The sequence below is a fragment of the Glycine soja genome, chromosome 15, assembly GCF_004193775.1.
Source record: "Glycine soja cultivar W05 chromosome 15, ASM419377v2, whole genome shotgun sequence".
In the NCBI taxonomy this organism is placed as follows: Eukaryota; Viridiplantae; Streptophyta; class Magnoliopsida; order Fabales; family Fabaceae; genus Glycine; species Glycine soja.
Window position 1 is genome coordinate 12,975,450 of NC_041016.1, and position 22,438 is coordinate 12,997,887.

Genomic DNA, 22,438 nt, shown 5'->3' on the forward strand with positions numbered 1-22,438 from the left:
TTCCAAAACAACATTTGTGAAAAGCAAAAAAAATACTTTTTAAGAAAAAGGGTATAATGGGTGTAGAAAGGGGTACAGGGCTGTACTAAGGAAAATTGGGGGTGTAATTAGGAAATCAGTGGTGTACTTAGGGAAAATGGAATGTAAATAGCAAGAGCCTAATTTCTGTGCAACCTAACTTGCCTAGTTTTTTAAGCTATCATTTTATGAGCGCCGTCTGGCTCGAATTAGCAGACCAATTTTGATAGCTATTCTTGTAAATATTTTCTCTATTATTTATAGAAATTTATTAAAATCATAAACTTTAATAAATCTCATTTCTCGAGTGTCTTCTGATTTTATAATTTTTAATAAAGTTTATTAAAAAGTATATTGCCAACAATTGTAAAAAGAAAAAAGAAAAATACTCTTGTTAAACCAAGGGACCCAAATTCTAAGTAATTGTTAAAAAAATAAAAATAAAAAATTAGATCTACACAAGTGATAGGCTGAAAATGACCCTCATTCAAGAGAGTCGAAAATGTCAACAACAGTTTAGAGTGTAATTATTTTTTTGGTGTACCTAAAATTTAAGCACTAGTGTTAGAAGGGTGACAAAAGAGTTCAATACTAGTTTAAAGTTGCATCAAGATACTTACAATAATATAGCATATTAGTTTTAAACTCCTGATTCTTTATTTTGTAAGTAACAATCAAAATATGATTAATTATGAAATGTATTTTAATATTTTATAATTGTACCTCTTTTAATTTCTTAAAAGACCGAATTATAATTAACATAAGGCTTCTAAAGTATTTGAGACCAGATAAATAATTAGGTAAGGTATATAACATTAGCAATAACCTAGTTAGGCAAAAAAAAAAAAACATGTATTCACTGAAATTAGTTATATTAAGATTTTAATTTAAAATGCATTGAAAATGTAATTCTTTTTATAACATTGTCAATGAATTTGTTAGTTTTAAAAAAATTTCTTCAAAAGTTTTCAAATTTTAACGGCATAATTTTGATTTATTAACATAAGTTGCTAGAGCTCAGTGATTTTTCCTGTCTATTGAGTTACGACAAAAATGAGGCCTTCTAACCAAAAAACATTCCACTAAATCTGGTTCCCATTAAATCGTTCATCATTAATGCTTCCATTTTAAGTGAATTTTTGTTGTCTATGTATATTAAGTGACATTTTTTTTCTAATTTTGTTCCAAATATAGAATCAACTATTTATTAAAATTTTATTTTAACAAGCTACTTCTTACTTTACTTAATGGGTTAATTAAGATTTTAGCACCTCAAATTTTTCATATTCCAATTTTTAGTCCTTCAAATTTTTTTTGATAATTTTTAATCCCTTTAATTTTATTTTTATCCATTATTAGTCTCTTATTTATTTTTATTACTCAAAATTAATCCATATTTAATCCCTCATTTATTTTATATTTGATACTAATTTTAAACAATAAAAATAAATAAAAAAACTAAAAATAAACAAAAGAATTTAAAGGAACTAAAAGTGATAAACAAAAATAATAAATGACTAAAAGTTCTAAAAAAAATTGAGATTAAAATTTGAAAGCTTAAAAAACTTGAAGGAGTAAAAACTTAATTAACCCATCCTTAATTTATGAAAATATTTCAAATGTCACCTATTTTGAAGTGGATGGAGTATAATATTATTCACAACAATAAATTCAACTGGACATAGAAAAGAGAACAAGTAATTAATTAAACTCTATCAGCACGTGTAAAGGTGTCTAATTTGCAAACAGTCAAACTTCTTCAAGTCTCTCTTCAGTAGAAAAAAGATGATGACAAGGACCGATAAATAATGAACAAAATATACTCTAAATACAAATGCATTATATATTAGGCCATCATCAGTTTTCTAGTACTATAAACAGTCAACAGATAAGGAACCAATTTGCAGCTCAAGATAGTCAACCATTGGGTCACTGTAATAACTTTAAATGAATAAAATGAAGTGATTTCCAAATTTCTTTCACCCTTGGACTCTCAATCAATGACATAATTAGGAGCCACGGCTAAAATTCGGTAATTTCTTGGTGCGCCTGGGGGTTCTGCTGCTGCTGCCGCGGCTTCCCCATTATCTACAACTATCAAATGGCCCTCTCTCCGAATTAAGCTCTGCAGTACAAAGTGTTTCATATATTTAACATTTACATGTCTGCCAAAATATATTAAATTCTTGGAAGGATGCAAAATAAAAATAACAATTTCAATAAATTTTAACCGATAAGATGAAGTTCTAGAAAGAATGTGTTAGGGTGTGTTGCTAACACTCTTCAACAAAAATATACCTCTATAATAGCTTTAATTTTGGAAATTTCAGCTTGCACCTCATCCATCGAACTGTAGTTGTTTCTCTCATTTTGTTGGTCTACGTACCATTGAATCAAATCTTTTTGCCTCATCCCAGACAAACCGTCTCCTGTAATTAACAAGTCCAGAGAAAATCCATTTTTCAATATAATAGATTGCATTGGATACATCTAATATCCCTACCAAAAAGTTAGTTAACAAATCTTGATGTACATGTGACAAAGGGGATTTAGAGTTTCAGAACATGAATAAAGTATACAGGTCCAATACCTGAGTAATTGAGCATTTAACTATAATGGTATTCAGAAATTAAATAACAATTTGGCATATATTAGAGCTGTTGTTACTTGGTTAATTGTGTCTTGCCTACAGCGGCATTACTACAAATGGTGAGTGTGCAAAAGAAGGTTATGGTCCAATAAATTGAGGTGGGAAGCAGAATGTTGAGGTGGTTGACATGTGAAAAACCAAACAGTTGAATACAAGTGCTCAATTATGTTTTCTGAATATTATAAAAATATGAGCAAGGTGGGACTGCTGAAATACTTGGGAATCATGAGATGAAAATAAAATAAGCCTTATGTTCTGTGATAAAAATCAACAGCAGGTGTGTGGTGGAGATGTAAACGTTTCTGGATTCAATTCATTAGGAAATGCATCAGAAGCAATTTGGGATGGGTGCATGTGCTGTTTTGGGTTATTTCAAATGTAGCTTTGCTGTCATTGTATGTTTGGAGGGCTTATGTTAAGACATGTATTAAAATGTAATGGGGTTAGGACAAATGGCTTTGGTAGGGGATGGGGCTTATTATGTATATCTGTTGATTTCTGTAGGTGGGAAGGGCAGTATAAACCTCAAGGCTGTAATTTGTTTTTGTTCCAATTTGCACTTCTTGTGCTTGCTTGGAATTGAATTATCAATAATATTTCTTTTGCTTTTCAGAAAAAAAGAAGTTCAATAATAAATAACAATAGTTTCAAGTGACCACCTTGCACAACAGCCTCTTCATGCTGTCTTAGACGCATAATAAGGGCGCTGGTAACTCTCTGATAATATTCATCACTCATAATGAGTTTTCTCACTTGGGGTTTAGATCCATCTGCTGGATTTCCTGCAAGATAATTAAACCAATGCATAACTAAGCTTAATCAAGAGATGCTTTCAAGGTAAAATTGGGCAGCACTTTACCATTATTTCCAGTGGCTTGCTGAGCTGCATCGTTTCCCACTTGATCATTACCATTTCCGGCAGCTTGCTGCGCTGTATCATTCCCCTCTTGATAATTAGCATCTCTATTATTATCATTTTCATTGCCACCACCTGCACCATCATTGTGGTTTTGTTCTTGAAACTCAGACAGATCAATCTCACTGGATTCCACACTGCAGGAAAAAGTAAAATAAATTATCACCAAAAACTATGTCCCAAAATAAAAACTAAAAAAGATCAGCAAGAAATATCTTTGTACCTTATTATGGAAGTTTTCAGCAGTTTTACTGCTAGACGAACATGACGAGGTTGTACCTGATACCAAATGTTTTTTAGATCAAATAAAGAAAATATACAATCAATGCATATAATAAGCCTCTGAAACTTAAAGCACCTCATTGTCCAAATGACACCGTGCAATGGCCTCTGACAGTCTGATTAATGCCTCCAACTGCCTAACTGTCATACGGTATGCAACCCTACTCCCAGGATTTGTATCACCTCTACGGAGAGCAACATAAGAGTCTACCAATAGTTTTCTGGCATCGGGCGAGAGCTGCATTAATCGGGCTAAATAAATAAGAAAGAAGCTCAAGGGCAAAAATTATCCTCATTTAGGAAAGCACTTCATCCAAAAGAGTCATTAACCTTTGGTTTAAGAGTTTTTGCATAAGCTATATAACGCTTCAGTTCTGCTGTAGTGAATGCTGGAGCAAGAGCACCTTCACGCTTTTGATGAACTCTCACAATATGATGAGCTATGTGGTAGTCTGTCTGATCGTCTGGGTCGTCAATCATAACATATACGAGATCAAACCTTGAAAGTATAGCTGGTGGAAGGGCCACATTGTACTGAAAAAAGAAAAGGAAAAAAAAGCAATTAGGCCAAGTTGTACTAAATGGCAAGGTAATCCATAACCAGGTAACAGAACATTTTACCTTAAGTGGTTTAGATTTATCATAGCGTCCCCCAGCAGGATTGGCAGCAGCAAGAATGGAAGTACGAGCATTAAGTGTTGCTTGTATTCCTGCTTTTGTGATACTAATAGTCTGCTGTTCCATTGCCTCATGAATTGCAACCTACAATCCCATCAAATATGAGATACCAGCCAATCCATATCATTGGATGTACTACAGGTAAAAAAAATATGCCTCTTACCTGATCTCTGATGTCCATCTTGTCAAATTCATCAATGCAGCAAATGCCATTGTCTGCAAGCATCAAAGCACCAGCCTGAAAACAAGATTTTACCATATAAAAAACCGGTAGACATGTAAATATTACGCAAATCAGACAATTATGATTATGCAGCACCCAAACATATTAAATCCTCCTTTCTGTCCTACTCAATACTTACTCATACAGTATCTTCTAGTCGTGTTTCATAAATAGTTATGCTACACTGTATGAGTTGTTAAATGCAAAATTCTTGTTTCATAAATAGTTTCTATGCTACTCTATGCATGAGTTGTTAAATGCAAAATTCTCATTGCAACATAACACTATTTGACATGACTATAACTCACAATCCAAGATGGGTAGACAAATGCAGCACATATTGATGTGAAATAGAGGAGTAAAATACATGCTCTAATTTAGTTCTGTGTGTATGTAACATTTTATTATTTCTTGATTCATTTTGTCCAGGGAGTAATTTCAAGCTAAAGCAGTTTCTAGTACTGCTAATTGCTTTAACAAGTAACAGGGATGAATAGTTGAACTAGTAAAGTATCTCAAACTAGGAAATGTAACACATTTTAACATTTTAAATTCACTAAAGCATAAACATGTCACAATAAAACCAAGATAACCAAAAATAAAAAGCTTGCAAATTGTCAGGAGCTTGGAATAATACAGATGCCTTGATTGAGAGTGCAACTAATTTTTATACAAGTACAAAAGAGACAGACTATTGACCTCAATACAAAACTCCCCAGTTTCTGGTTCCTTGGCAACGGTTGCAGTCAAGCCAGCAGCAGATGATGATTTTCCAGATGTATACACAGATCTTGGAACTATGCCTGAAGTATACCTGCAACGATAAACTAGCATAATTAACCATTCAATGTGCATAAACCAGTATAAAGTAACCAACAAAAGGAAAAAGAGGAGTACTTAAGAAATTGAGATTTTGCACAGCTGGGATCTCCAACAACACAAACGTTTATGTCTCCTCTGAGGTTGATGCCTTCATGAGTAAATTTGTGCACACCACCCAAAAGCATAAGAAGGATAGCTCTCTTTATATCTGGATGACCAAAAACAGTTGGAGCAATGCTTTCAACAAGTTTGGTGAAAAAATCTGGTGTGCTCCTCATCCGTTTAATTTCTTCCAGTTCCTGATCCTGTCAAATCACCCAGGCAAATAAATATGGGGTTAATTATCCTTTTCAAATATATGGTGGAAAACTAACCAAGAGCACTATGTGGAGTGGAGAAAAATGATAAAATCAAGAACTACAGCAGACATTGAAAAGAAAAGTAAATGAACCAAAAAATCCAACCAGTTTTGCATATTGAACATACATTGATAAATATTGGGGAAAGATATGCAGAATAGCAATCAACCTAAAATGTTTAAATTGATTAAATCAAATGGAAACCACATGTGATGCTCAGTTAATGATTAAAGCAAAACTACTGCTCTTCACATCAAGATAAATATTCAACATGCTTCATAATAGAGTTAACACCAGTCACAAAACCTGGCAATATAGAATCTAAACCAAATGAATAACGTTATAGTGGATATAGATGGAGTGCACCATGAAACTTACAGTAAACTGTTGATTGTCTTCATCAGCATCCTTCTTTCTATTCCTGATGTCTATTTCTCTTCTACCATCACAAATCTGAAAGAAATCATTCAAAAACCACATCTATTACAAAATCAATATCACATCACATGAACATGCCATTAACGAGATACAAATAACCAACCTGAGCAGAGTTGGCAATAAAAGCTAGACGATAGTTGAGGTCTCTGACTCCTAGAGCCTTAAGACCACTCACACCTTCATTTCCAGCTGTAGAACCCTTGCGTTGAGAAGCATCACGGCGGCACTCTGATCTCTCTCCCGGAGATGCCAATGCCATTATGTCAGGTATAACAACTACAGTACCAGTGAAAATCACCCTACAGATAGATAGAATGTGATTGGTTATTCTGATCTTCAAATTCTGACAATCAAAAGAGCCACTATAATTTGACCAGTTCAAGGTAATTTGGGGCAAGAGAAGTCTCACGTGTCACCAGCTCTGGCATGTTCCACAATCTCATGACGAAGAATAATGTCCAATGACCTAGGAAGAGAGCCTGCAGGTATCTCTTTGGACGTCTCCTGCATTCTGACCCTCTGCCAATCAGCAAATTTGCTCTCTTGGCGCAGCAGTACCCACCTTGTTCGATTGCTACAGGTCGCATTTGCGCAGATTGTTGGCTGCAGTGTGGTATAACATCAGGATGGGAATAGTAAAATAGAAACCAAAATACACAGTAAATGGCAACTAACAATGAATTATAATGAAGTCCAAACTCCAAACATAAACATAACATGATAATGATCAAACATGACAAGAATCAAAACTTGAACATAATATTCATCTTTTAACCACCTCAGTATACTTGAATTGCTGTTCAACATTCTTTATAACACCACCGCATTCCAGGCACTTGAAAGTCCCATGGAGAAGTTCAGGTCGAACCTCACTCGTCCTTGTCACCACTCCTGTCACAGACACAAGCCTTCCGATCTCTGATGTACCCAATTCCCTTAACCTGCAAGAAAGTAAATTTGTCAGCAAACCAATTGCCCATGATTAATTCCACTTAGAATTTACTCATAGCAAATTGAAACACCAAGACATTCAATTTCGATTAAAATTCAACTCAACCAATAAATTAAAAAAAAAAAACAATTAACCAAGACTGAGTAAACATTGTATAGGAAAAACCATAGACCTTTTAACAATGGGCATGTTATAGAAGGCAATATTGATGTCCTTGTCAGGGCTATCGTCGGACACAAGTGATGGCTTGAGATCCATAACAAACCGCTTGCAAGCGTTCTTCAAATAAGGTTCAAATCTACAATAATAAACACAGAAAACAAGTCTCAGTGCTCCAAATTCTCAAAAAATTATTTTATGGTTTTGAGAGATAAATAGAAACCTCAAGTATTCATCGGAGATGGTTTGCTGGAGGAGGTCGCTGAATCTGATGACGTGGTCGAAATCGATGAACATGCTGTTGGATTCATTGCTCTTCATCAATTCGATCTCCGCTTCGTAATAAAGTTCGTTCCGCTGGCTACTAGACTTGAAGCTGCTAATTCCGCTACAATGTTAGTTATTTATTTTAAACGTGAAAAAAGAAAGAACAAGAAGACAGTGACGAAGAAGAGAACCTTTTGAGGAAATCAAGGAAAGCGTTCTCAACCCTAACGGCTTTCTCGTCGACCATGAAGCCGCCGTATGCTTCCATTGCTGCTTCTGCTCTCTCTTCTTCTTCTCGCAGAAACGCCAAACCCTAACCTCTTGACGCGGAATTTGGGTTCTCTGAGGTGTTGTCTCGCTCTAACTAATGCTACTCTTACTCTGTGGCGGGAAATGTATAAAGGGAACCAACGTCTTCCCGCCAAAACTTCTCCTTTGTGGGCCTATTTGGGCTCATCTATCACGGTCCACATCCGCTATCATTATTGTTTTGTTTAATCAATGGTTGAAACAAATGGTGACCACCAATATTTATGCGTATAAAATCTGTTATGAAATAGAGGGATTTGTTATTAGCTCTACAACTTTTGCTATTTGCCTCTATCATTTGGTGAAAAGTCTCTTTTGTTCTCACGTTCAAATTCTCCACCCCTCCCTCTTCTTTCTTTCCTCTGCCACGACACCCTCCTTTCCTAGCACCTCCCACCATCTCTTCCCCTTCTTTGCACACAAGGCCCCATCCTTCTCCTTCTCAATCCCTCTCCTCCTTCCCTTCCCTTCCCAACTAGGGGTGGGTAAGCGAGCTGGCCCGTTATTCGTAAGGTTCACCCGCATTAGTAGCGGATTGGACCAGCCCGCCCTGCATTCTTACACAAATCAAATAAATTGGTCCACCCCCGTCCCACGGACCCCGCGGGTCAAACGGGCCGATCCATGGACATAATTTTAAAAGAATTTCAATTTCAATAAAATATAACACAATCAAATTAAGTTCAATACAAATGTAAATAAAATCTTAACAATTAGTCAATTACATCAATAAAATAAATAATGTCTTAACAAAAGAAAATTCAAGCCATAAATCTAAAATATGAAACTTAAACATCTCCAACAACAAATGATTTCATATTTGAAGCAATAAAATCCTAATGCGGACAACCCATGGACCTGCGGGTCAAACTCGCATAATTCGCGGGGTTAAGCAGGGTGGACCCAAAAATATGACATAACCATGAATCGTTTAAAAAAAATTGATCCGCTACCCACACAGATCGCGGGCCCGCAGGCCAGTCCATGGATCTGGGCTCGTTTACCCACCCCTATTCCGAACCCTTCTTCCTCTACCCGTGCCCAACCTTCTCTCTCTCCTTCCCAACATGTGTCTTTGGTGGTGGTTTTTTTTTTTTTGGTTATTTCTTACTCAACAAAATTATAATTCTATTGTATATATATCTACAACGGATTCATGATTTCATTTTTTTGGGAAAAAATATGTAATTGAATCGCAATTTTGTTGTGTAAAATCTGACACAATAAAATTGCGATTTCATTATATATTTTTCTTGGGGTTTGATAACTTTTAAATGTTTTTTACTATGCATTTTCTATAGATTTTTAACTATAAAAAAATGACAATCACACATCATAAAATAATAATAAAATTAATGATATCTCATCATTTAACGGTTCAAATTGATGAAAGGACTAAAACTTTGGATAAAAAAATTTAATTATTTTGATTTATTAACAAAAAATTTTAAGAATTAAAATAAAAAATATCAAAAAAGTTTAGGAATGAAAAACATAATTTATTCTCAAAAACATTTGAGAGGACACTAAGTATAGTTAGTGGTGGACTTAGGTTTTTTCGTATGACTTAAATCTCTTTGAAAATTATTGATGTTTTGGTTATCTTATTTTAAATTTATTGATGTTTTACAAATTTTAAGTTTTATTAATTGTTTATATATATTCTTATTTTTTTATTTAGAATAATCAGATTTAATGTTTTAAAAAATGTTATACCTGCAATTTAAGATACATTCCAACAAAATATATTCTATATTCAATAAAAGTATTTTAAACTAAATAAGATATTTTATATCAATAAATAAAAGCATTTTAAATTAAATATATTAAAACCTTATATTTATTAAATACTCCTTAATATAAATATATCAACCTTAAACATCAATAATAATTTTATATGGAAGGTGATATTTTATTTCAACAAATCATCATCCATACATCTATCCAAATAAGTATGATACTTGTTCATCACCATTCTTAAATGGCCCGAACCTTCTTCTCATTTCTTAATTAGTTGGTTCATAATAATTAACTCCAACATCATACTTTTCTACGAAAACTCCTGTTATTGGAATGTGGTCCACTGTGATCCAAGTTTAAATATGTTCTTATTTATGTAAGTTAGTTGTAAGTTTATTTTTTTAATTTTAATTTTTGGTGTTTTTTTATTTATAATTTTTGTAAATTTATGTTTTTTTAATTTTAGTTTCTTTGATATTTTAATTTTTATATTTATACTCTCACAAGTTCACATTTTCAGACACTTAAATTGAAATAACACAAATTTATGAAAATTAAAAATAAAAAAATATCTTATAGTAAAAAAACATACAAAGTTACGAGAATTAAAATTAAAAAAATAAATTAAAAAAATATTAAACTCATATAAATCAAAAACACATTTAAAGTTTTAATTTAATAATCCAAAAGATGTGGAAAAAAATGTAGACTATACACTTGACACGTAAGAGTTACACGCAGAGGTGACAGATGGTTCACATTCACAGTGAAGGTGGCAAGCACTGAAAGCAACTGAATAACTTCAACTGATCTGTTTCAACCCTCAATTCGTCTCTTACATTCGAGGAGGTTACATAATCACTGTCCCCAACACATCACCATGAGTCCTTGTATTAAGATCAATACAAGTGAAATTGAATTCTTTGATCAATTAGAAGCTGGTGGAGAAGCATTAGCACATGCAGATCTAGTCTCTTCCATGGACAACACAACAATGCAGGTGCATGCAGATCAAAAGGGTAGCAGTAGCACTAAAAAGAGGTACATTAACATCAACATGCCCCTTTTTGTGATTAACTATGCATGTCTCTTTGTGGGTTCACTTTCTTCTAGTTTGCTCTCTAAGTACTATTTCACCCACAATGGTTCAAGTAGATGGGTTTCAACTTGGGTTCAAACCGCAGGATTTCCTCTTTTGATGATCCCAATTTGTGTTCCTTATCTCTTTAAATTCACCAAGAGGGTACCCTTCACTGATTTCACTCCAAGAATGTTGATTCTCTCAATTTCAATCGGTGTTATGTTAGGATTCAACAATCTTTTCTTCTCATGGGGAAATTCATACCTTCCCGTTTCAACCTCAGCCCTTTTGCTATCTTCCCAACTACTCTTCAACCTTCTCTTCTCTGTCATCATAGTGAAGCAAGAAATAACCTTTTCAAACGTGAATTGTGTGATCCTTCTCACCCTAAGTTCCATCCTCCTAGCCTTGGACTCTAGCCACGAGAGACCACAAGGGCTCACCCAAAAGAACTACTTCATTGGATTCTTTTGCACCATAGGCGCAGGCTTGATGTTTGCCTTGTACTTGCCACTGATGGAGAAGATTTACAAGAAGGTGAATTGCTACCAAATGGTGATGGAAATGCAAGTGATAATGGAGGCTGCAGCAACAGCATTGGCCATAGTTGGCATGACATGGGATGGTGGATTCTCTGAGATGAAGGTAGAGAGCCAAATGGTGTTTGACAAAGGAAGCAGAGTTTATTGGGTGACAGTGATGGGAAATGTGGTGACATGGCAGCTATGTTTCATGGGAACTGCAGGAATGGTGTTTCTGACATCTTCATTGACTGGGGGCATTTGCATGACATTTTTGTTGATCATGAATGTGTTAGGAGGGGTTGTGGTCTTCAGAGATGCATTTGGTGGAATCAAAGTTGTGTCCACTTTTCTCTGCATTTTGGGGTTCTGTTCTTATATTTGTGGCATCTACAAGTACAATCAAATGGGGGAACACAAATTAGCTCCAACCAGGAACAAGAATAGTAGTGATGATTCATCCACTGAGATGATCCACATTGTGAGTCGTTGAACTATATATTTGCATGTGTATAGTTTATAATGTCATCTTCGTGTAATTAGCTACATTGACCAAGACTATCAGTATCTATTCATATATGGGTCTTGCTAAATGCACTGATGAATAAAGAGTTTAAAATAAAAAATTCAAAACAAAATGTCTTTATTGGAATATACATCGGGAATACCTTAGAAACACATTATATATAAATTAATGATATATTTTATTGATTTTTTTTTATTCTTTTAGACTCTGGTTAGCTCCTACCAGGAACAAGAGTAAAAAGGAGTCATCCACAGAGATGATCAACATCCTGACTTAGTGAACTATCTATCTATATATATATATATATATATATATATATATATAATGTCATCCCAGTGTAATTAGCTAGATTGACAAGAGTACCAATCGGTAATTGTAGATGTCAAAATGTCAATATTCTCCTAGTTACATCTATTTAGATATCATGTACAGTCGAAAAATTGTTATATATAGTGTATAAATTTATTCTTCAATTAATGAGCGTTTTTAAAATAGCATAAATTCATGAATGTGTGAAAGATTCATTAAATAAACCACGGCTAAATGTCAACAAAATGCTAAAGAAAAACGTTTCTTTTTTTCATATCAACTATCACATTATGTAAGAGTAAAGATTTCTAGGATCTTATTAAATATAATATATGCAGCTACATATATCATCAACGCACGATTTTGTTTCCTATGTGAGAAATTTTTGTCTCCTTAGATGCATTCAAAAGTTAGCTCTCAGTAGACATTTTTTTAAAACCTTTGTGTATAGCAGCAGGTATTTATTTGGTTATCGATAGTTTAATATATCAATCTGACTGCATCATAGTTTGGTGCCAATATATAATTTTAAAGAAGTATCTTTTAGATAATCACGCTTTCTAACATATTAATTCATCACAGTTAAAATTGATTTAGTCTTCCAAAACTAGACCTCATTATTGGATTATGAAAAGTAGATATTTATCAAAGATTAAAAAATATTGCTCAGTATTGTGATTATCTCAAATTATCTCCTATATATAAAATATTTATCAATTTTATTGATAATTAATTTTAGTCAGAAAATTTGATTAAGATTAATTACATTTTAGTAAGATTTTTTCTATCAACTACATTATTCTATCTACAAAATTCTAACATGAGATCTTATTTAATTATTCAAACTCGATTCCATCCAAATTATCACAATGCTGGTATAAGACAATTTAAAATAAAAGTAGGCATACTAACATATTAAAAGTTACATTTTTTAGTTGTTCAAGTTTGAGGAATTTTTTTTTTTAGCCCCTCATGTGTGTAGTAAAAAATTACCACATTGTTCATCAAAACTATAAAATAAAAAAAAATCAATCAAGAGAGACTAAAAAAACATTTTTTAAAAGTAAATTAAAATTTAGGAAACCAAAAACAAAAATGATACAAATTTGAGGAGCCAAAAATATATTTAAACGTTGTTTATAAATCAAAATACTTAACTCTGTTGATTTGAGTGCAATGAGCTCAAATGTTTTGATATTTTAGATTTAATTGTTTTTTTAATTTGTCCCTGTATTTTGGATTTTGTGATATTAGTTTTTAATTTTTTTAATCAATTGATTTTATTAAAATTTAAAATGTAATGAAATTAGTTGTGCCATCAATATTTTTACGAGAAACTTTCAATTGTTTTATATCAAAATATTTAGGATTTTTATGATGAATTTAGGAAATAAAATAAATTTAAAAGTAAAAAATATAGTGAACATTAAAGGTTTTATAGTACAAGATTGGAAATTGAAGAGAGAAAATTAATATGAAATAGTTAGTATGTTTTAAACAGAAGAAAGTTTAACATAATTTAGTTGATTCAATTTGAAAAAAAATTGAGCGTTTTAAGTTGAAAAAAAATTAATGTCAGAACCAAATTTGCAAAACTAAAAAAGGTTTAATCGTGCATAGTCTTAGGGTTCATTCAGGGGCTGCGAATTTTTAATTTTTGGTTGTCAAATACAATTTTAAAAATAAAATATGTTTGACAAAAATAGAGTTTAAAGGACTTTTTAACTCATTTTCAAATTTTTTAAATTTATTTTCAAAATCAAGAAAAGAGTTTTATGAATTTAATTTTTAGTTTTAAAAAAGTACATATCATTTTCGATTGTTACTATCATTACCATTATTGTCATTATCACTTCCACCATAGTTGTTCCTGTCACTATCGTTATTATCATTGGTGTCATTGCTCTTACCATCAAATAAAAATATTCATAACCTAATTTTAATAGGATAAAAAACTTTAAAATAAGTTTATTTTTAAACTAAAAATTGAAGAAAGAAGCCAAATTTTAAAACTAACAAGGAGTTGTTGTTTATAAATTTTTTGAAATTCAACTAAAAACTACCTCAAACAAAACCTAATTAACACATGTATTTGTTAATTTTACTTTATATTTGAGTTAGGAGGGAGTAATTCCTAATGGCTCCTTATAATCAAGTACATACAACTCATTTGGCTCCTTTATGTTTGCATGCATGACTAGAAAATTATACCGATAGTACACTAATACAAGGCTCAAATAATCTTTTGATTCTTATAAAACATGATTTTTTTTTAATTTTAATCCTTTAAAGATTTTTGTTTTGATTTTAGCTTTTTAAAGTTTTTTTTAGGTTTTAGTCTCTATAATTAAGTAACAAAGTTAAATGATGACAACCCATTGATTTGTCACATCATCAAACAGTTTAACATCATAGTTATATATATATATATATATATATATATATATATATATATATATATATATATTAATCTTTCTTTATAAAGATTTATTTGTTTAAACCAATTGATGATGTCGCCAAACCATTTAACGAGAGATTTAAAAACATAGTTTACCAAAAAGAATAATGCATGAGTGTTTTATCGAACTTGTAGATTACTGCAACCTATTACATTGTTGTTACCCCGTTAGTTCATGTTGTTTCTTAACACCACAAACTAAAATAAAAAACAAATTAAAGGAATAAAAAAGACTCTATATTTTTTAGGAACGAAAAAGTTATTTAAGCCCACAAATGAATAGGAAAAAAATATTTTATTTATATTAAACATTAGGAACCAGAACTACCATAGTTGAGATACAACCCAAATCCACCCTACCTCTAATCAATGGTTACACAATATTTACACTAACATTCAACTTTAGCATTCTAATGAAGTCCACCTATACACGTCCTTATCTTTGTATTTACAAAAGTACTTATAAATTATTCACTGATAACTGATGTGCATAAGCATATTATGTAATTAAGACATATAGGAATAATCTTATTTCTCCTCTTTCATTGCTTCTTTTTGTGTAAATAATTGGAATTTTGCCATCATCTGAGTTCTTGTGTAGAAGATGCTTAAACTGCTAGATTTATATTGTTTTGGTGGTGTTTGTTTTGTAGAAATACATACGAGGAATGAGAAGAGAAGTTGAGGCCTAATGATTTTTGCTTAGCGCATCAGGATCACTCAACGCATTGAAGCCGCTTAGTGGGAAGCCTTTGCTTAGCATGAGGAAACTTCTTGGAGAACTTGAACTCTCGTGAAGATTCGCTTAATGCGTGTTGTGCACTTAGTGCTTAGTTACTTACTCGCGCTTAGCGTGAAATCGTGAAAATTCATACCAGAGTGGCTTTTAAGTGAGAAACAAGAAGGAAAAGAGACATTTTGGAGGAGAACCAAAAGAAAAACCTAGAGCTCGAGGAAGAAGAAAGAAGCACCCATTAGGCACCATTGCCTACCTCCATACCCATCTTCCTTCCATCCCTCCATACATTTTTATTCCTTTGTATAGTTAAGCCTCTCATGATAATGAGAGGCTAAACTACTCATTGTTGGGAGCTTTCCACGAAATTCTCTTGATGTAATGACTATCATTATCTATTTAATGTTATTTCCAATTTCATTGTATTTTTTGTGCTTATTTGCATGTATTTGGCTTGATCACCCATACATATGTCATGTTTAGGATTTAGGCAATGAAAAATATTTGTAATCCTTAGAACCGAAAATAACATCTAAATGCTTCATTGCTAGGGATAATAGAAGGTTGTTTAGCACGTGTATGCATCTCCATTAGTCACGCGGTTCCACTAATTTAGTTCTTGAGGGATTAAGAATGAAATTAGGAGAATTAAGCTCTTTCATATAAGGAATCACGATTAGAGTAAATTAATAGATTCAAATGATAACTAGAATAATATTAAATAGAGAAAAATTAATTATACCGAATCAAGAGTAGTTTTGATAGGAAATTCTCAACATATTCAATTCCTGCGTTCACGATCTTTCGCCAATCCCAGTGTTTATTTTTTTCTTACTTGATCATAGTTTAGAATAGTATCGTTTGTTTAATTTACAAAAATAACTCAAATTAGACTTATTAAATCTATTCATTAATTGTACAAAAATTGGATATACATCGTCTTGAGTACAAACAAAGTCCTTACGGAATCAATACTTAATCTTACCGTTTTAAAATATAATATTATTAAATTAGTACACTTGTCAATGAGTTAACATTCACCAATAAAGTTCTTACATCAATAACGAGAATCAAACCCACACCTTTATGGGGTTTAAGTTTATTTCTTATCAACTGAATCAATCTTTTTGTTAATTTTTTTTTTCTAAACTACTCTGTATGAGACTAATAATATCTTCCAAAAAGGAATGAAGTCTATTAATGAATATTTTTTAGATGATATATATATTATAAACAATAAGATAAAATATAATTTTCATCTTCCTATTTTATTCAATTCACAACTTGAGTATTTCTATAAAAAAAACAAAAACATTTAATCATCATATTTTTTAAAATAAAAAAATTTGGTTCAATCATCAATTATAAGATGTTGATAATTAATAATAACATGTTCATGATAACTAAATCATTGACATGAAATTATAATATTAGGTCAATCCAATATAAACATTACTCTATAATATTGATACCTGTGACATGTGATATATGTACACACATAATACCCACTTCCTTAATAGAATTTAATTTTTGAAACCAATGGTGGGGATTGTGATTGATCTAGCAGCCATGGACGGGAGAGAGAGAGAGATTTGATTTGCAAAAGTAAAACTCTCTCTTAATCATGGTCATGAACTTATGTATACTAGTATATATATATATACACACATTTGATCTAACATCTCATTATATATATACACGTTTAACCTTGACATGACATCTCATTTATAGTTCATGAATAAAATTAATGTTTAATCTCGTCATTTCATTTATAATTATATGAATAAAATTAATGAATTATATTATCCCAATATTTAATTTAATTTCATTTATTGTTACATGATTAAACTAGCATAAATGAATTTTTTTAGAAAAATTAATGATAAATGAATTAAAATATGACAAACAACATTAAAAATGTTTAGTGCTGACACTGTCTTCGACTTCTTCCTATTAAAAAAATGACAAAAAGTCTGAAATCCAAGCCAGGACCACAAGGTAGTGATCAAAGATATCATCCAACCAAGGACCTCCATTGATAACCTTCACCCTGTCCACCAAAAGATCATCAAATTTTACCATTAAATCCATGTCCAAGCATCAACTATACTCATACCTCCGAACTGCAGTTTCCAAATCAGCTTGAGAGTCTATCCCGCATTGTATAGAAGTGAGACTTTTCCCAAGCAGTTTCACAATTATAGCATCTCTCTCCTAGGCATCCATAATTAATTCTCATAGAATTAATAGTCTCATCTGTATAACAATTAGGCTTTAACATACCACCATCGATCTTCTAAGTCAATCTTAAACTTATTCTCTGCTAGCTAACAAATCCATGTGATCTCTTTTGTGGGAGAGGCATGTGTTGCCCTAAAAGCTTGTCACAAAAGAAAGTTTTTTTTAAACAATCTCGTCCACCCTACCCCCATCACATCAGGCGGTTCAGGCAGTGGTGATCGCCGAACTATGTGTGTTGTATTATAAGGGTTCGCTCATTTTTAACGTTGTTACTCTCAATAAAAATTATATTTACTTATTTAATTTGGCTAAACTTTTACGTACGTTTGAATTTAACAAAATTTGAAAGTTAAGACTTTAGATATTTAGTCTTGAATTTAGACATTTAATCAATAACAATAATCTAGATTTAAAATTCTAAAAATAAAAAGTTCATTTTTGTTTTAGAAAAGTAGACAAGTGCGTTGGCCATTTTCACTTAAACAAACTGCAAAGGTTGGGTTATTAAGTTTTTAATCTACAATTAAATTAGTTCGACTCAGTTCACCAACATAAACATCTCTCTTGACTCAATAGATAACAAGATTTCATATGCCATGACCAACCCATTTTAACAGTCCTATTAGTTGAATATATAGGCTATTGCCTGTTGTCAAATTCTTATTTGATAATTATTAATTCCATTACCCTTTCTGTGTGTTTTCAATTTTCATGCTCAATTTTAAAATAATAAGTTAATAACAATCTTTTTTGTTGTCATGAGCATTTAAGCACGGCAAAATTATCTATGCTCGCGAATGAAATCTATTATATTAACATAATTTAAGGGATAGATTTTATTTCCTCATGAAAGGAATAGTTTATTTCCTACACTCATATATTAAATGGGACAGAAGTGAAATATTGTGGTGCGGACGCTCAGTACATGATTAATGAAATTATAACTCTCTTAATTGTTCAGATAAAAATTTAATAAAATGAACATATTATTATTTAGTGAACTTCTTTAAATTAATTCTTTTTTAGTTTTTGTTGTTGTACTTTTTAATAAATGTAATATATGTAATAATTATTTCTTTTATCGGTAGAAAACACTAGTTGTTAATGATTAATTTTTTGTTAATGAGAAAATCCAATACATAATTTTTTTCTTTTATTTTCATTTCAATCTTTTTATTCCTAGCTGTTGATATCTGTCAAACACGCAAACCAGATGAATTATGAAAAAAATTATGGCATTAGACGACTAAGATGGGGAAGCCGTTACGTTCTCGCCCCACTACTACTTCTATAAGCCTAGTGCTCTCTGACAAGGAAGTTAATCCTATTTGTTTTTGTGTTCACACCTTTTACTGTTAATACAATCAAATTGATTTAAAAAGTTCCAATAGTAACTGTTAAAGCTAGGTAACAGTCAAGGTATCACATGTTTGAGTCTGTAAACAAAAAGATATAAAGGCGTTAATTAAAAGAGTATAAACTTTTTCACGTCTGGTCTATTAGGTTTGAATGTAACTGATGATAACATCTGAGACCTTGAAATGATGACTTTCAAATACACAATTACCTATATACAATAATACAAATTAAACAAAAAACAATGCACAAACCAGGCAAAGAGCATAACCAGTAACTGAAAGCTGAGATTCCAGAACATGTTATGCGGGACTCACTTCAAAATCTCGCTAAGCTTTTTTCCTCTTGGTCAAAAAATCCCAGTAAAGTTAAGCAACGGATTTCATGTGACACCAAAGCTGTAATAGCTACAGATAACTATTGCTAGTGAATGGTACTTGGTGATGTTGTCATTAATAACTCGATTAGCAAGAATTTACAGCGTGTTTGGAGACACGTCTGGTGGGCAAGAAATCACGTCTGGTGGGGAAAAAAACATGAAAACTACAATAGGGAGCTTCTATCTAGACGTGAAAAACTACGATAATAACGTCATACCGAACATGCCCTTAGTGCTCTTTAATCGAAGAATCAATTCAAAGATAAACAATTTGTGTTTATAAAATAGTAATTTGATAAACATTATTTAGACATTGAGAATGTATCAAAAGAAATTTAAACATCGAGAACAAAGAATTGAATAAGCACATAACTTTAATCCTTTTTTTTAAAAAAATATTTTTAGTGTTGATCTTTCATGAGAACTCACATTTTATCTCGATAATTCACCTAAAAAAAATTGTTTAAAGCGATAGAAATATTATTGAGGTGAAATTTTGGACAAGATCCTCGATCTCCTGCCTTTGCAACAAGATATTTTCTACAGCAAAAATCTGAACCATTAATCACATTGTCTCGTTTAATTGTTGCACAAAAGCTAATCAATATATAGTTGTAATTTAAGTGGATGTTTGCTGCAGACAAAATTAGCTAGAGAGAATCTATTTTGGCAAAACTTCAATTCTCATTAGAAAATAAATAGCAAAACAGTTAATAAACTGCATAAAAGTTTTGTTCAACAATTTGAGTCTTGGCCAAACTATTTAACTACACCAGAGCTTGGAATTATTGAGGTACTATAGCACCACACACTACCACTTCTTATCCAAGTTCTATAGTTCAACAAGTCACATTATCCAAGTTCTATTTAACTACCAACTCTGTGGTAGATCCACCACTGCTGTTCCTTCTTTCAGCTGCCTCCTCTTGCCTCCTTTTAAAGTACATGCAATAGACATAAGAGCAGAAGCCCCAAATGCACAAAACAGTGGCCACAATCTTAAAACCATTGAAGGCATCATGGTACACAAACCACCCTGCCAACACATTCAGGGACAACAAAGCATTAGCAGAAACCCCTCCAGTTACTGAAGATGTGAGAAAGACCAACCCTGCAGTTCCCATGTAGCAACACTGCCATGTCACCACACTTGACACAACCGTCAACCAGTAAAAAGTGGATCCCTTGTCAAAAACCCTCTCAGCTTCTTCCCTCATCTCAGAAAACCCTCCTTTGTACACCATGCCTCCAGTGACTAACGCCGTGGCCGCAATCTCCATTATGATCTGCATCTCCATCACCATTTCGTAGCAGTAAACCCTCTCGTAGATCCTCTCCATCAGTGGCAAGTACAAGGAAAACAAGAAGCTTGCACCTATGGTGCAAGAGAACCCTATGATGTAGTCCTTTTGGGTTAGCCCTTCTGACTTCTCGTGACTAGAGTTAAAGGCTAGAATGGCGGAACTCATGGTGATGAGGATCATAGAATTAAGATTTGAAAATGTGATTTTTTGTTTTACAATGATGGCTGAGAGAATGAGGGTGAAAGCAAGCTGAAAGGATAAGAGAATTCCTGAGGTTGAGATTGGGAGATATGCCACACCCCATGAGTACAGAAGGTTATTAAACCCTAACATAACACCAACACAAAATGAATACCATAACATCTTTGGAGTGAAATCTGAGAAGGGCTTCCTCTCAGTGTAATTGAGGAGACTTGGGAGAAAAATGGGAATGACTAGGAAGGGAAAACCTGCACACTGGACCCATGAAGAGACCCATTTGCTAGATCCTTTGTGGTTAAAGTAATATTTTGTGAGCAAACTAGAGGAGACTGACCCCACAAAGAGCAAAACATAATTTAGAAACAAGAGGGGCCTATACCTCTTGTTTGTCATACTTTTTTGATCTTCATGATGATGGTGTTCTATGTTGTCCATGAATGGAGTAAGATGTGGAAGTGATGTTTGTGGACCTTCTTGATCAATTGAGCTGAGAAACTGATGATGCAATGGTGGGGATTGTGATGCGGCAGCATGGAAGAGAGAGATTTGATATATATATATATATATATGATACCGACAATATCATTATCTCAACATTTCATTTATGGTTACATGATGATAAAGGATTTAAATTTTTTTATAAAATTAAATTTTATCTATTTATAATTTTTTTATTTGATAAGAATTGAATTTATATATATATATATATATATATATATATATATATATATATATATAAAATGATATTGATAATATCATTTATGGTCACTAAATAAAATTAATAAATTATCTTAACATTTCATTTATGGTTATATGTTTAAAATTATAATAAATGAATTTTGTAAGAAATTAATGATAAAGGACTTAAATTTTTTACAAAAATTAAATTTTATCTATTTGTATTTTTTTTATTCGATAAGAATTGAATTCAAATATTAAAAAAAAAAATATATATATATATATATATATATACACGTTTAGCTATGATATTGACAATATCATTTATGGTCACATGAATCAAATTAATAAATGAATTTTGAGAAAAATTAATGATAAAGGACTTAAATTTTTCTATAAAAATTAAATTTTATCTATTTATAATTTTTTTATTCGATAGGAATTGAATTCATATATATATATATATATATATATATACACACATTTAGCTATGATATTGACAATATCATTTATGGTCACATGAATCAAATTAATAAATTATTCTGACATTTCATTTATGGTTACATGCTTAAAACCATAATAAATGAATTTTGAGAGATATTAATGATAAAGGACTTAAATTTTTCTATAAAAATTAAATTTTACCTATTTGTAGTTTTTTTATTCGATAAGAATTGGATTCAAATATTAAAATATATATATATACACACACACATTTAGCTATGATATTGCCAATATCATTTATGGTCACATGAATAAAATTAATAGATTATCCCCACATTTCATTTATGGTTACATACTTAAAACCATAATAAATGAATTTTGAGAGAAATTA

At 31.8% G+C, this 22,438-nt stretch overlaps 3 protein-coding genes across 5 annotated transcripts; 1 reads left to right on the plus strand and 2 right to left on the minus strand.

The window, feature by feature from the left end:
* Positions 1-1,719: 1,719 nt before the first annotated feature.
* On the minus strand, positions 1,720-8,162 carry LOC114387056 (DNA replication licensing factor MCM6-like). 2 transcript variants are annotated; one of them, XM_028347163.1, is made up of 18 exons: positions 7,956-8,162; positions 7,721-7,873; positions 7,511-7,636; positions 7,165-7,327; positions 6,796-6,989; positions 6,490-6,685; positions 6,327-6,401; positions 5,665-5,894; positions 5,467-5,581; positions 4,708-4,782; positions 4,488-4,628; positions 4,197-4,400; positions 3,943-4,104; positions 3,808-3,863; positions 3,528-3,721; positions 3,328-3,450; positions 2,317-2,447; positions 1,720-2,143 (listed from the first exon to the last, which is right to left on the minus strand). In XM_028347163.1, exons 1-18 carry the CDS (start codon positions 8,030-8,032, stop codon positions 2,012-2,014), a joined length of 2,547 nt encoding a protein of 848 aa, XP_028202964.1. In that variant the 5' UTR covers positions 8,033-8,162; the 3' UTR covers positions 1,720-2,011. The 2 variants fall into 2 exon arrangements, with proteins under 2 accessions (XP_028202964.1, XP_028202965.1); XM_028347164.1 differs by having other exon boundaries at positions 3,328-3,438; positions 7,956-8,032.
* Positions 8,163-10,581: 2,419 nt separating this feature from the next.
* LOC114387461 (probable purine permease 4) lies at positions 10,582-12,053 on the plus strand. 2 transcript variants are annotated; one of them, XM_028347657.1, is made up of 2 exons: positions 10,582-10,854; positions 10,969-12,053. In XM_028347657.1, the coding sequence occupies exons 1-2, from the start codon at positions 10,694-10,696 to the stop codon at positions 11,906-11,908; spliced, it is 1,101 nt and encodes a 366-aa protein (XP_028203458.1). In that variant the 5' UTR covers positions 10,582-10,693; the 3' UTR covers positions 11,909-12,053. The 2 variants fall into 2 exon arrangements, with proteins under 2 accessions (XP_028203458.1, XP_028203457.1); XM_028347656.1 differs by having other exon boundaries at positions 10,582-12,053.
* An 8,031-nt stretch (positions 12,054-20,084) lies between these two features.
* LOC114387674 (probable purine permease 4) lies at positions 20,085-21,454 on the minus strand. The gene has a single exon (XM_028347881.1). It carries the CDS (start codon positions 21,358-21,360, stop codon positions 20,284-20,286), a length of 1,077 nt encoding a protein of 358 aa, XP_028203682.1. The 5' UTR covers positions 21,361-21,454; the 3' UTR covers positions 20,085-20,283.
* Between the last annotated feature and the right edge of the window lie 984 nt (positions 21,455-22,438).

What these genes read in the sequence shown, in the direction of transcription:
- LOC114387461 (XM_028347656.1), top strand. Translation starts at nt 10,694, where the DNA reads ATGAGTCCTTGTATTAAGATCAATACAAGTGAAATTGAATTCTTTGAT.
- LOC114387056 (XM_028347163.1), bottom strand. Translation starts at nt 8,032, where the DNA reads ATGGAAGCATACGGCGGCTTCATGGTCGACGAGAAAGCCGTTAGGGTT. An exon ending in TTATTGCCAACTCTGCTCAG is followed by an intron (nt 6,402 to 6,489) that starts GTTGGTTATTTG and finishes GATTTCTTTCAG; the next exon opens with ATTTGTGATGGTAGAAGAGA. An exon ending in GCAAAATCTCAATTTCTTAA is followed by an intron (nt 5,582 to 5,664) that starts GTACTCCTCTTT and finishes TTATCGTTGCAG; the next exon opens with GTATACTTCAGGCATAGTTC.
- LOC114387674 (XM_028347881.1), bottom strand. Translation starts at nt 21,360, where the DNA reads ATGGACAACATAGAACACCATCATCATGAAGATCAAAAAAGTATGACA.